This window comes from Trichosurus vulpecula, chromosome 2 (assembly GCF_011100635.1).
Source record: "Trichosurus vulpecula isolate mTriVul1 chromosome 2, mTriVul1.pri, whole genome shotgun sequence".
Taxonomy (NCBI): Eukaryota; Metazoa; Chordata; class Mammalia; order Diprotodontia; family Phalangeridae; genus Trichosurus; species Trichosurus vulpecula.
The window spans coordinates 300,972,599-300,987,640 of record NC_050574.1 but is presented as its reverse complement, the minus strand read 5'-3'; the positions used below and the strand labels follow the sequence as shown (position 1 = coordinate 300,987,640).

At 44.7% G+C, this 15,042-nt stretch overlaps 1 protein-coding gene across 2 annotated transcripts in view; it reads right to left on the bottom strand.

The window, feature by feature from the left end:
• Positions 1-12,923, bottom strand: part of STEAP3 (STEAP3 metalloreductase) — a 72,307-nt gene extending 59,384 nt beyond the window's left edge. Inside the window, exon 1 of one of the 2 annotated variants that reach the window (XM_036743413.1) lies at positions 12,548-12,923. In XM_036743413.1, the coding sequence (XP_036599308.1) occupies positions 12,548-12,680 (133 nt within the window). In that variant the 5' untranslated portion in view covers positions 12,681-12,923. Of the gene's footprint in view, positions 1-3,194; positions 3,277-12,547 lie in introns of those variants that run through there. The other variant, XM_036743414.1, reaches the window with a different exon arrangement.
• Between the last annotated feature and the right edge of the window lie 2,119 nt (positions 12,924-15,042).

Sequence of the window (15,042 nt, the reverse complement as noted above, 5' to 3'; positions counted from 1 at the left end):
CTAGTTTTAAAATATAATATTATCTGTATTTTCTTTTTTTTTGTTAAATATTTCTAAATTACATTTTAATCTGGTCAGAGCAGCACTTGGGAATGTTGTGGGCTGCACTCAGACCCTGGCCCAGTGTTTAACACCTCTGCTATACAATGCACTATATTTGTCTACCTACTTTACTTAAATTTTACTGACTTCTCTAGGCATCTTTTACTCGCAGAGTTCTATTTTTTGATGAGCAGGTGGATTTCAGAAAAACCTAGAAAGACTTACACGAACTGATGCTGAGTGAAGTGAGCAGAACCAGGAAAACATTGTACATAGTTAGAGCAACATTGTGCGATGATCAGCCTCGATAGAATTAGCTCTTCTCAGCAATGCAATGACCTAAGACAATTCCAAGGGACTCAACGATGGAAAATGCAATCCACGTCTACAGAAAGAACTATGGAGCCTGAATGCAGATCAAAGCATACTGTTTTCCCTCTCTTTTTCTTTCTCATGGTTTTTCCCTTTTGTTCTGATTCTTCTTTCACAACATGACTAATGTGGAAACATATTTAATATGATTGTACATGTATAGCCTATATCAGATTGCTTGCCCTCTTGTGGAGCATATAGCTGAAGGAAAAAAAATTGGAACTCAAAATCTTATAAAAGTTAATGCTGAAAACTATCTTTACATGTAATTGGCAAAAATAAAATACTATTAAGTGAGGGAAAAAAATCACCCAAACTATTTTTTCCCAACTACATTGTAAGATCCTTGAAAAGAGGGAATATATTATTTCTATTCTTGATATCACCACCCAGGCCTTTGTTACTACCCCCTAACTGCCCTGTTGCAACGTCCTCCTAACAGATCTTCCTAGTTTCCCTTTCTCTTTTCTCTAATTCATTCTTTATGCCTTCAGGATAATCTTTCTCATGTAAGGATCCCACCACATCACTCCTCTCTTCAAAGGTGTCCTGCTGACTCATAAAGTTCAAAGTTCTTTCTTTGCCTGCCATTCAAAGTCCTCCAATGATCTGGTGATATTCCACCTTTCCAGCCCTATCTCATTACTCCCCTCAACTCACTCTATGATCCAGTCAAGCTGGTCCCAACACCATTTGCTTTCTTCACACTCTTCCCTATGCCTTCCTTGCCCTCACTCTTCCACTTTGCCTTTGGAATTCTGATCCATTCCTTAAAGACCAAATCAGATACCATCCTTAGGACACCTACATCATGAAAACTTCCTCTATACTTCCTCTCCTTCCCTTCAGTAATTTCTACCCATCTCAAACTTTTATCGTTTTATTGTGGACTTTTCTGATGTACTTATGCGATAGTGCTTATTACAGTTATCTGTATTTGTGTTTATTCCTCCTAATAAACTTTATGAGGGCAAGGACTATGTTTAAAGTTTAAATCTCCCAGTCAACACGTAGGTCAATGTTCTGCACACAGTAGGTGATTAATGTTTGTTGTTACAGATCTTTGTGGCCCTTTGGTCCTTATTAGCACAGTGCTTCCCATCTAATATTTTATGATTAACTGATTTTCCTTAGCATTGGCAGCCAGGGAAAGAGAGATGGAAGGTTAGGGACTGCAGGGAGCATGTATGAAGGCTGCCAACACCAACTCTTCAGTAGACCATATTAAGTTCTGGGGCCCTTTCCAAAAGTTTGCAAACTGCTTGTTTTTTTTTTTCCCCTAGCCATTGGTTCTTAGAAACCCATTCAACCTCCGCTAAGAAACTCCCACTCTGGAGGTACTTAGAGGCTAACTCTAAAAGATGATCCAGAGAAGGGATAGAAATGAAGCGGAAATATAGGAAACCCAAGTCCCTGGCCAAGCACCAAAACTGCAGGTTCAAATTCAAAACCTCTGGTCCGGCATTCAAGGGCCTCCACAAACTAGCCTCAACCTACCCATCCAGCCTTATCTCTTCCCGCTTCTCCCCCATTTAAATTCTTCTGCTCCTGTCACAGACAGGTTTAGTAATGAATTTCCTAGAACACCCAGTGCTGTCCCTCCAACCTCCAAGAATTTGAAACCTGCATCCCTCCTCTGGTATTTAGCTTACGTACACCGGCATTATATGCCGTCTCACTTGTGTATCCTCTCCTCAACTGTAAACTCCCTGAGGGCAGAGGTGGCATTGCAGACTCTTTGTACCCCCATCTCCATGACCACAGGTTGTCCCATTGTAGGTATTCAATAAATAGTAGGGACTGAAAATCGTTTCTTAATGAAGGTTTGCGTGCCCAGGATCACAACAAACGTCTCTTTGGTTTTCCCAAGGAGGGGCTGGAAGGTCTCGATACTTTGGTGGGTATGAGTGTTTTCCTTATGTCTGCCGGGAAGAGCCCGCATTTCCTTGTTGGCTCTCACCCCACAGGCCCTCAAAAGAGCCTTCTCCCTTCAAAGCCCCGAACTCCACTGGGAAGCCAAAGTCAACACCCTTCCCCTTTGGGTGCCTTCCTCCCAAACTTCAGGGAAAGGGGTGGGAAGGAAACCCTTGTCTGCTGGGGCTGAACCCACAGTTGTGCTAGGAGACAACCAGGCAGCGATGCCCCCCCCCCCCCCCACTTCCTCAAGTAGCCTGCAGCTACTCGGGGCTGGGAGGGCCATCAGTGATGGGAAGGCCCCTCCCTCTCAGCCCCCTGCCCACTCCAGAGCAACACACACACACACAAGCCGGGGTGGGCTGGATGGGGGGGTGGGGAATTAGGACAAGCAGACAGACTAGGGCAAGGCTCTCGGGCCCGGGAGAGGGCCAGCGAACCCCGGCTTCCCTGCCCAGTCCCAGGGCTTTCAGTGGTCTGCAGCAGAGGGGCATCTAGGACCTAGAGTATCTTGTGACACCCTTCCAGGATCCTTAAGGTCAAGGGCCAGCTTTCCGAAAGCTTCTCACTTCCAGGGAGACCCAAAGCCCGCCCCCTACCCCTTACTTGCGGTAGGGCGCACGTGGCTTCAGCAGAAGCGAGAGGCGGAGACGGAGGGAGGGGGCTCGCGGACTGATACCCAGCCCCGCTCCCCCGACCCTTTGAACCCCTCACCCACCGGCCCCCGGCCCCGGCCCCGACTCCCGGCGGAGTCCTTGCGCGGGGGTGTGACGGTGCGGGGCGCGGCGGAGCCGGCCGCCGGGTTCCCGGGTTCAGACTGCGCCCCGGGCGCGGCGGAGCCGGAGCAGCCGCGGGCTGTCACTCACTTTTCCCTGAGGCCCGGGCCCCTTGGCGCGGCGGTGGCTGTGAGTCTGCGGCGTGCCGGGCTGCTCCTCCTCTGCCTCCTCCTCCTCTGCCTCCTCCTCCCGCTGTCTTCCCCGCCCCGCGCGGAGCGTGGGAGGAGAGGAGGGCGGGCGGGGCTGAGGCCGCCCCGCTCTTATCTGAGACCGCAATCGGGGCGCGCCAGGACCTGGGCTGGCCCGGGAGCAGCGCCCACCTCCTCGGTCCCCGCAGCCCGGCCTGGGGTGGGGGGCGTCGCCCTGGACCGAGGGAGCGCCCGCCCCCACCTGTTCGCTGCACCGCCGCCCGGCCTAGTGGCAAGCCGACCCTCCTAAAAGATTACAGCCGGGGGTAGGGGCGGGGGAAGGGATAATGGGCGAGGGGAGCCCTTTAATGCTGCCGGGATGAGGTCACATTTGGCGGAGTGACAGCAAGAGCGCGGGTGTCTACAAGCCCAAGCACCAGGAACCGGGAGTTAGGGCTCCACTCCACATGAAGGGGCAGGATGGGGACGGGGGGGGGGGGGGGGAGGCGGAGTGCCCCCTTCTTTCCTGATGGAGATGGGCTAATGGGAAAAGCACGGGCCTTGGAAGCAGTCTGCCCCATCTCCCAACCCGGGAAAGCTCACATACCTTCCCCCAGCCTCAGTTTCCTCATTTGGAAAATGAAAGGGTTGGTCTAGAACTAGATGGTCCCTATCTAAGGTCCCTTCCAGCTCCACCGTTCTGTGATGCTGATGCTACCAGACTGATGCCGCAGCTGTTAGAGGCCATCTAATTCAATCCCTTCCTTTTACAGACGAAGATCGTTTTGGTTCTGAGCCTGTAACAGCCAAGTGTGTTTCGAGTCTCAATTCTCCCAGGGTTGTAGGTGGAACCTCATACCTTCACTCCAGAATTTTCCTTGGAGCAAACTACTACTCCCTCCCCCCCTCCCCCACCAGGTTTTCTGGAGATGTTCCTGTTTTCCTTAGAGTCTTTAGTACCAGGAGGGAAGGAAATGTGCTCCAGACCCTTTCAATATCTGTACTGCATTGTTCACCTGAAGAGCTGAACCCACCTCCTTGCTATCTTCCACTGCCCAGTCCCAGACCCTCCTCACCTCCTTAAATGAATTCAGGTACTCTGAAAGAGGTCTCTTGAAAACCCCTGAGTAGCAGTAGGCCTCAGGTGCCTACGGCCCAGGCTTGGATTTAATTATTCCTATCAACTACACTGATAAATCCTACACTGACGCAGAATCCCTGTGTCTATGCTATCTATGCTAGGACTTGGGAGGACTTTGAGTACAGACCCAGCAATGAGCTATGTCTCCTCTAAGAACCACCTTAAATATGTCTGGAGAGGTTCGCTGGAGGATTGGTCTTCAGATTAGTATTTTTGGCCACAGAAACTCACAAAAGTGTTTGCAAAGGCATGGAAGGGCCATCTGCATTAGTGAAGGAACCCCCAGACATCGAGGAATCCAAGGCTCCTTCGCATTATCATCAGGGGTGTAACTACTACCTCTACCTAGCTATGTTGACCCTCAGTACCCTGGGTCAATCTCTAAGACTAAGTTGAAAGAGTTGCCATCTGTGTTGGTATATGGGGTTTCTATATCAGGATTTCCCAGCTTTGACAGAATCATAGATCAGGACCTCCCCCCTTATTCCCCCTTCAATGCACTTTTCTCTTGGCGGAAAAGGACCCTAGGTTACTTCCATGGGCCTCTTTTTCTAAGTCAAAACCCAAAAACCACATATGAGATGGGAGGTCAACCTGTGTCAGGGAGATAAGCTAGTTGAGCTAGAAAGGCTTTATCTGAACATTTTGGAAGTTGTGTGACAGAGCAGGTTGACCTCTCCAGATCAGTCAGATTTCAGGGAATTGAGGTATCTGGCAGTATCCAATAACTCATGTTGTGTTAAGCCCTCAACACCCCACCCAAGAAAGGACAAACAGGAGAGGCTCCCCTTTGGGCTTGTGTTCCATTCGACACTGGAAGAGTTGTCACTTAAAGGGAGAAGAGAAGGTGTGGCACCCCACGTAGACTCCTGAAGGGACCTCTCCAATCTTGTCTCTAACTCTTCTCCTACTCCACTATTTCAGCCATCTTGTTCTCAGAGTTAACCCCATCTCCTAACCTTAGATCACACCATTTTCCACATCTCAAATACTCTACTTCACAGTCTCTGCTTGTTTCCATCCTATCCATCTTTCAAGACCTGGATCAAGTTTCAACTCCTCTAAGAAGCCCTGACTGTCTCAGCCCATAACCTTCTCCTCATCTTTAGTAGCAACTACTGCCTGCGCCACTCAGTAGTCACTTGGCCTAAAATTGTTTATCTTTGTACGCATAAGTCCTGGGTTGAACTAGATTGGAAGTCTTTGGAGGGCAGGCAGCTGCTGTGTCTGATCCCTCTACAGCTTCTAGCACAGTGCTCCCTGCAAAGAATGCTCTGTAAATCCTGGCCAGGGCACTCTTGTGGACTGGGGCACTCCACTGGATGGAATTTGGGCTAGATCATATCTAAGGGCTTTGCCAACTCAGATTCTAGGATTCTCTGAATAAACATTTGTTATGTTGATGAAAATTCTTTGGCTTTCTCTCCATGTCTTTAGCATGAGTCAGCAAGTCTGCACCATCATTAATAAATGAAACCTGGGAAATGGATCCTTAGGTTATATTCTCCATGTGCTCAGCTCACCATATCCCTTGTGAGACCCTATCTTTTAGGGGTAGGGAGGGAAGAGAGTTTGGAGCAAAGGGATGATAAATAGTAAATGGCTAGGAAAAATGAGCCCCCTGAAAAAAAATCTGCTAAGGATTGTGGACTGGTGAGTCTAGGGGAGAAAAGACTGAGAAGAGCCTAATGAAAGGTATAGATCAGTGATGGGTAGGGGTCAGAGGTGTGCTGGAGCCAGCTCTAAGCAGGGAAAGCTGGATTTTTTCAGTGTGATCATTTACACCTTGGAAAAAAACCAAAGCTACAAATCAGGGCTTGATTCATTGTTTTATTGATTGTCTATCAGGGGTAGGAAACCTGCAGCCTGAAGGCCACATGTGACCTTCTAGGTCTAGGGTGTGGCCTTTTGATTGAATCCAAGTTTTACAGGACAAATCCTTTTATTAAGGAAATTTGTTCTGTGAAGTTTGGATTCAGTCTAAGGGCCATACTTGAGGACCTAGAAGGCCATATGTGACCTTGAGGCTGCACGTTCCCCACCCCTGGTCCAGATTTAAGAAAGCAATGGAGAAGTTTTTAATAATTAAACAATTAAACTTAAAAATGTGTTGTGTTTTTCAGAGAATTGCTTATTAAAACATTTAACTGGGGGAGGTGGTCATGGAAAAAGGGATTGGAAAGAAGAGCATCCGTGACCGTCTTCACATTCCTGAGAATCGGCAGTTCACCATTCACCAGTATTAGACTATCTCTTCCATTAAGAACTGGGACTGGTTCTCTTTGCTAGGCCAAGGGTGGGAAGAAAGAGTGGCTTCTTTCATACGTTCCAAGGCCCAGCTCCAGTCTCAGCTCTTTGAAGCTGAGATTCCTACAGCCAACAACAATCACAGGACTAGGAACTGAAGCGATCACCTGATACAACTCCCACCTTTACAAACAAGGAAACTGAGTCCCAGAGGCCTCCTCTCTGGCTTGGAATTGGTACAACATAATCCAGCCTTTGGGATCATAGACTATCAGGATTGGAAAAGAGCTTCACCATCACCTGGTCCACACCAAGCAAATGAAACAGAACTGAGAAAACCACATGTACGATGGCTACAAAAGTCTATGTGAAAAGCTTACACAATTGGTACAAAGTAGAACCATGGAAATGGTAAGCCCAATTACCACAACAAGTAAAACAGAAACTGAGTATTAGGCTGTTGTTCAGTTTGGAGCCTATTTGGGGGTTTCCTGGCCAAGATCCTAGCGATATAGATTTCCTTCTCCAGCTCATTTGACAGATGAGGAAACTGAGGCCAACAGGGTTAAGTGACTTGCCCAGTATCACTCAGCTAGGAAGTGTCTGAGGCCAGGATTTCAACTCAGGTTTTCATGTCTCCAGGCTCAGCACTCTACCCGTTGCACCCTACCTAGCTGCCTCACTTACTAGGCAGCATAAGGAAATACCCTGCCCACCCTTCTTTGTAGAGGTGTGGAGACGGAACTGGGTTAGAGAAACTACTATATCCAATCGGATTCATTTAATACTTTGGTTAATTTTACCAAACTTTTTTCCTTATCTCATTTTAAAAATTCTTTGTTATAAGGCATGGCTTTCTAGATGGGGAGAGATAAGATAGGAAGTTCAGGTGATATAAATAGCAAAAAGATGTCAATACAAATTGGTTTAAAGGTCGCTAGAAAAGTTGAACTCTGAGTAATGGAAAAACCAATGAAAAATCCTGGAGAAGAGAGAAGGAAACATACCTCCTCCCCTACAGCAAAGGGGTGGAGGATACTAGGATAGACTGTTGTATATATTGTCAGACAAGCTTTCTGTATCAGATTGTGTGCTTCATTTTGTCCTGTGTCACAAGACAGAGTTTGAGGGAGTGGGTCTGAGAAACAACTATGATATAAAGAAAAATGACCAATAAGTAAAGAAAAAAGGTCAGTAAAGCCCATTTTTTTAAAAAAGATCATCTACTCCAACCCTCTGACTTTACAGATGAGGGAAATGAGGCTCAGAAAGGGAAGGTGACTCGTCCATGGACAGTGCTAGTTAGTGGCACTGTCTTAATTCATTCTCTAGCCGTTTTATATAATTATTGTGGGTCTCCCTCAATATTTCATTCATTCATTCATGCCTGAGTTCCTTTGTTCATTTATTCAACAAATATCTGTGAAAAGCCAGGTGCTCACCCAACTAAGTTTTAGTCTCCTTGAACAAAGTGAACCAGGTTTTAAAAATATCTCTAGTTTCCCCTACAGGGTCCAGCACAATCCTAGGTAAACAGTAAATATTTCTTAGCTTTATTTGTTGACCTAACATAGAGATGCTTTTCCCCCCCTTTTTTCTGTTAGGATTAGGTGGGTGGTATCTGAGTATTCTGTATAGGATTTCAGAGGATGTCGGACTATGGGGATGTCTTTTTTCCCCATATAGAACTCAGCCCCTTTGTTGAGAAGACTTGAATATAAAGGATAATACTATCATCAGTTTGCCTTTAGTCAGCAAAAGATTAGGCCCAGTAGAAAAGGGGTGATGTTCATTTTCAGCTATTCAGATTGGCTGAACTTTTATAGGCTGAGACATATAGGATCCACTTTAAGGGATGCAAAATAAATGTTTTAATTAAGAATTAAAAAGGACAGAATAAGGAGAAGCAATATGATCTGCCTTCATCGGCCAGCAGCCAAGAGGCCTTGGCTTTATTCCTGCCTTTGCTACTAATTTGCTATGTGACCTTAAGAAAGTCATTTTGTTTCTCCGGCCCTCTCCTTGTATCCTTTGATTGAATATACCTGGTAATACTGCATATGCCTAAAGAGGCCTAGGGAGCTGCCCATTTGTCATGAGCTTACTTTGGGGCTTTGACGGGTGTGGGAAGGAGAGCTTCCTCTGGTTGAATGAAGCCAGAGGGTACAGATGAAATGAACCTTCCTTCAGGATTTTCTTGAAAGAAGAGATTCCCCAACACACACACACACACACACACACACACACACACACACACACACACACACACACTATGGCATATTCTGAGAACATTTCTGGGTGCCTAGGTTGGAGTGGTGTGGCGCAAACTTTGTTAGTTTTTTCTTGGGACCTGTAATTTAAACTTGTAGCTGTAGGTGTTCTTTTGAATAGATCTGGTCTTATGTAGAGGTAGAATAGGTAGTTTCCTATGTGGTGTGGTCTGAGGATTCTGTCAGAAAGTCTGCCATTCCCACCTTAGTTTTGGATTAAGCTTTGCCTTTTCCTCAAATCTCTTAGCAAACGTGAATTAGTACAACAGATCATTTTTTTGTAGTGTTGGGAATGACTGACATCCAGGTAGCAGGAGAGTAAAGAGGATTGTGATGCGATAGAAAATGTCATGGAAAGAAGAGGGAGTAGCTACCGTGCATGTCCTCAGCTGTCAACCAACCTAGAAGTTAAGGCCTCAGAGGTCTTCTCTTTCTTTTATATTTCCATCTATCCACTCCTTTCCTACCCCATCTTACTGTGTTCAGCTCAAAGGGGGAGTCCATTCTAGGCTGACTTCCAATGAAAGACCCAGAGGAGGGTGGTGGGTGTGACCACATGTTCTCTCTCTGAGATAGGATTTTTTCCCCCTATTCATTCAGTCATTCATTGAACAAAAACTTATTGAAAACATGCTGTATGCAAAGTACTTTTTTAGTGCTATGGAAAATAGAAAGATAAACCAGACATCCAAGGAGCTGATATAAGGGGAGATTAGGGGCACACACATAATAGAATCATCAACAAAATCCTAGTGTGCAATGCTTTTCAGGGGTCATCTGGCCCCTGTTTGAAGACTTTGAGTAATAGAGAATATAATACCTTCCATGGCAGTTAATTCATTTTTTATGTGGCATAGAGCAATGAAAAGAATCTTTGATTTAAGCTAGGGAGTCTGTTTTCAATGGTGGTTCTGCCATTTGGAAAAATTATTTAATCTCTCTGGGCCTCAATTTCTTCATGTGTTGGAGTAGATGATCTGTAGGATCTCTTTCTATAGGGAAGCTAGGAGGTGCAGTGGTTAGAATGTCCAGCCTGGAGTCAGGAAGGCTCATCTTGCAGAGTTCAATTCTGGCCTCAGGCATTTACCAGCTGTGTGACCCTGTGCAAGTCACTTAACCTGTTTGCCTCAGTTTCCTTATCTGTAAAATGAGCTGGAGAAGGAAATGGCAAACCACTTCAATATCATTACCAAAAAAACCCCAAATGGGGTCACAAAGAGACACACAGGAATGAAACAAGCAATAATAAGGATCTCTTCCAGCTCTAAATGTGTGGTCCCTCTGACCACTATAAAGTTCTTCCTTATGGCAACCTGAAATCTCCCTCCCTGTAACTTTTGCCTAATGTTCCTACTTCTATTCCCTGTAGCCAAGAAGAATACATTTAATTAATCTCTCTTCCACCCAACAGCCCTTTAAATACTTGAAGACAAATATCATGTTTTCCCCATCCTACCCCCACGCTCCTTCCCCCATCTTCTCTTTTCCAGGTTTCACACATCAAGTTCCTTCAACAAAACATTGTGTGGCATGGTCTCTACTCCCTCATTATCAACAGTCACCCTCCTCTGGATGACCTATAGCTTCATAATGTACTTCTCAAAATGTAGTATCCAGAATAAGATGCCAACTAGAACAGCTTTGTGTTTTAAAGTATAAATGCAGAGCTTAAAAAGGATACCTTAGAGTATGGTAGAGTCTGATTTTGTAGAGTCTTAAGTTCAAGGAAGATTGATTATATCCAGAGGACTAATAGGTTTGGCCCAGGTTCTGGTGGTGGCCAGGGTTGAGAGACATACTTGATTTGGCAAGAGGCAAAAAGGGGAGATACACAGGACATGGGAAAAGATCATCATAGCAGGTAGAATATTACAGCTTTTTTTTTTTAACTTTAGACCAATCTTCTCACTGTGGTAGAATCAAAAGAGTACTTAACCTAGATTTAAGATGACCCGGGTTCAGATCCCACGTCAGACATCTCATCCGTGTGACTGTGGGCAAGTGACCTAACCTTTCTGAGCCTGTCCCCTCTGTAAAATGGAGATACTTATAGTACCTACCTCATAGGGTTGTTGTGGGGCTTAAATAAAATAATATGTCAACTTTTTCCTCTTAGCTCTTTTTTTTCAGGTTTAGTAATTGATTTATATATTGAGACAGTAAGGAATGAAATTCAAAATTACATTTCCTAAGAAAAGGTGGGAGGAATACAACAAAGGCCCACACAGTACCCATAATGAAATGACTAGAATCAGAAAACCCATTTCTAGAGAAAAGCATTTGTTGGTATCACAAGTCTTATTACATTACATTGGGGAAAGGCAGGAGTTGGGAGTAAGTTCAACTATATTCCGGGAAATAGGATATGAGGGAGGGGAAATAAATTGTTCTTCCCTGCTCCCCATTCTTCTCTGGTTTCTTCCTCCTGAAGACTAAAAATGAGACCAGGGGAGTAGGAGGAGAGAATAATTGTAGGATCAAATCTTAATGGACAGAACAGTTGAGTTCTGCATGGAACCATAGCCTAGCTACTCCATTAATCATGGTGGATACTAGAGAAACCTAGAAGAAGAGTGATTACTTCCACCCCAGACAAAGAGGTTCTATGTCCCTCTCTGCCAGTCTTGTGCTCCCCTGATGCTTCTCACATTGCAATTGGGGGTACAACTCCAAAAGATTTAGGGTAAAGGGGCAGCTGTGCCTGGGATATTTTTGAAGGAGTTAGGGAGTGATAATGCCACTTGTTAATAGGAGTACATGACAGGTTGCTTGGGGGTAGACAGATAACAAAGCTAAGATGGGGGGTAAAAAAGGGGGAAAAAGATGGGTGTTAGGTTCGATTCCCCCCAGAAATGGATGACTAGGTTTGCCCTAGGTTGTATAATTCCCCAGTCCCTGGCAACAAAGCCCAACAAAGACAAGAATAAAGTAAAATTAAATTTAAAGAGCGAACCTTAAGTTCCTGGACCTTTTACCCCAGTCTCTAGGACTAGCAACCTAAATACCTAGTAAAAGGTTGTGGTCATTGGAAAGCTCCCATGATTATTTATAGATGAAGAAACTGAGTCCCATAGATGTCAAATGACTTGCCCCGGTAACTTGATAATGTAAGCCAAGTAGGCTGAATATGAAAACCAAAAGAGTGGCTTTTGTGAGAATAAGACTAATTAAGATAGAAGATGTCAACCAATGAACTGACCTGATTCTCTAACTGGACAAATCCTCATATCTTTAACCTGTTATATAAGTTATATAAGTTATACCAGCACATGTTTTCTTTTGCTCAAAGCTTGTCTCCCTTTCATAGCCAGAGTAGGCCTACTAACCACCTTTGCCAAATTGTTCAGGCTTAGCAAACAGGGTGAAGGAAGAAAAAGAGATGCGGAATCGGGGTGTTGGGGACAGTGGTGGAAAGAAAGCTCCATCTTGGATACTGTATGGTGGTAGTAAGAAAAGGAAAATGATGAGAAAGGTTTCACAGCAAGTAACACTAATTAAATGGAGAGCTGACATTTCTAGGAAGATCTAAGGTCTGCAAAGTAGTGACCCTGACTCCCATTCAGTGTCACCCTTGGCCTCCCTCCATTATCCCACCAGTACAGCAGAGAGGAGAGTAATTCCTGCTGAGACCCTGCACCCATGTTGACCATTAGTCACCTGATTTCTGCTGAGAGGGGCAGACGTTAGCTTCAGACGCTTCACCCCTGCTGTCACTACTCTTGCCAGTGGGGCAGCACTTTTCTCTCAGCTGGGTTCCATTTTCCGTGTCAGGAGGTCCCATCGACTTCATCTCCAGGGAAAAAGGTGTTGAGTTCACACGGCTCTTGGGGTGGGGACTAACTCAAGCAGGAGTCTGGGGACAGTGGGAAGTCCAATTCCGTAAGCAACCCTGCTGAGCCACAGTGGTTGGAACCAGGGAGGGACACAGGGTTGTGGGCCCCAGTTTCTCTGGACAGAGGGTGGCTAGATTCTGCCTGACTTCAGGGCAGCAAAGACAATAGAATAGCTGGCAACCTTACAAGTTACTAGCGGCAGTGTCATTGTCCATAGGGTCATCTGCAAATATGTAGGTGGGGTAAGGAGATAAGAACTTTGTGCAAACAGAGGGCAGCCAAAGAGAAGCTACTGGAATCTTGACACCACCTCTGTTCCCACCTCTATCCTCTCTGTCTCTACTTTTCCTGGTTGTTTCAACTCCAGGGTGATCAGTGAGATTCAGGAGCTCAAAATAGGACTTTTGTCCAAGTCCTATTCATTCATTAAAAGTAAGCCCAATTTTCAGGCCATTCTAGACTACTCCAGCTTATAATGATCTTCCTCTTCTCTAATTCCTTTGTCCTTACTATTGTTACTGTCCATCCATCCATCCTCCATCCTCCAACCATTCATCATCCATCCTTCCATCCATCCATCCATCCATCCATTCTATCATAGAAAGAGCTGTAAGTTCTAAATTCAGAGAACCTAGGTTCAGATCCCTACTATGTCACTCACTAACTGTGTGACCTTGGACAATTACTTAACATCTGTGGTTTTCCATTTTCTTCATCTATAATATGAAGCCTTTAAGGTCTCTTCCGGCTATGACGAAATAAGATGTCCAACAGGCAGTTTTAAAATTAAATTTATTTATTTTTAGTTTTCAACATTCAGTTTTATAAATTTTTGAATTCTTATCTTTCCCCCTCCGCAAGACACCATACAATCTGATATACATGTACAATTGTATTAAACATATTTCCACATTAGTTATGTTATGAAAGGAGAATCAGAGCAAAGATGGAAAACCATAAGAAAGAAAAAAAAAGAGAAAGAAAATAATTTGCTCCAACCTGCATTCAGTATCCATAGTTGTTTCTCTGGATGTGGATAGCATTTTCCTCCATGAGTCTTTTGGGATTGTCTTAGATCATTGCATTGTTGAGAAGAGCTAAGTCTATCAAAGTTGGTCATCACACAATGTTGCTGTTACTGTGTATGATGTTCTCCTGGTTCTGCTCACTTCACTCAGCATCAGGTCATGTAAGTCTTTCCAGGTTTTTCTGAAATCTGCTTGCTCATCATTTCTTATGGAACAATAGTTTCCCCAATTGATAGGCATCCCCTCAGTTTCCAATTCTTGGCCACTACAAGAAGAGCTACTATAAATATTTTTGTACATGTGGGTCCTTTTCCCTTTTTTATGATCTCTTTGAGATACAGACCTGGTAGTAGTGATGTGGATCCCTAAGGATTAAAAATAATATTAAGGGTTGCTTATTTGGTACCTTGTGAGGCCCCTCCTGAGCCTGAGGGCATCCTAGAGTCTCTCCTCTTATCTTGAGGTACCACATAACTTCCCTCTTATCCTGGACCATGGAATTCCTTGTCTCCTGCCCCATCCTGGGTCATAAAATTTCCTGTCTCCCTTATCTTGTGTCATATTGTTGTCCTCTACCTGTGTCCTTATCCTATCCCTAAATCTCCAATCCCCATAAGAAACCCTAAAATCATCCTACAGGCTATATAGCTTTTTGTCTATATAAGTCTTGTCCCTTCCCTACATCAGTGCCTTTGTTTAGCTCCTTGCCAAATCTCAGGCCCACTGCTTTTGCGTCAATAAAGCTCCCAATGGCTACAGAGGAGTTCTAAGTGAATTCTTTCACATTTGATGAACCAGCTCTCCCAACTCTGACCTCCAACTCTGATCAGTAGTATTGCTGGATCGAAGGGTATGCACAGTTTGATAGGCCTTTGGGCATAGTTACAAATTGCTCTCCAGGATGATTGGATCAGTTCACAACTCCACCAATAATGCATTAGTGTTCCAATTTTCTCATATCTTCTCCAGCATTTATCATTTTCCCAACAGGCAGTTTTAATATGAAATTAGACTTCCAAAGAAAGAGAGAAAGAGGGGGGGGAGAGAGAGAGAGAGAGAGAGAGAGAGAGAGAGAGAGAGAGAGAGAGAGGGAGAGAGAGAGATTAGAGCTAGATATTAAGATAAGGAGGTTTGCATAAAGATAAAAACTATACCCATGAGAAATGATGATATAATATATCTCAAGTGCCAAATGAGCCATTCACTGAGTGGAACAGAGAATAAAGTTCTAGTAACTTGGGAGAGAGACAAAGACAGACAAAGACAGAGAGACAGAGGCAGAAAGAGAGAT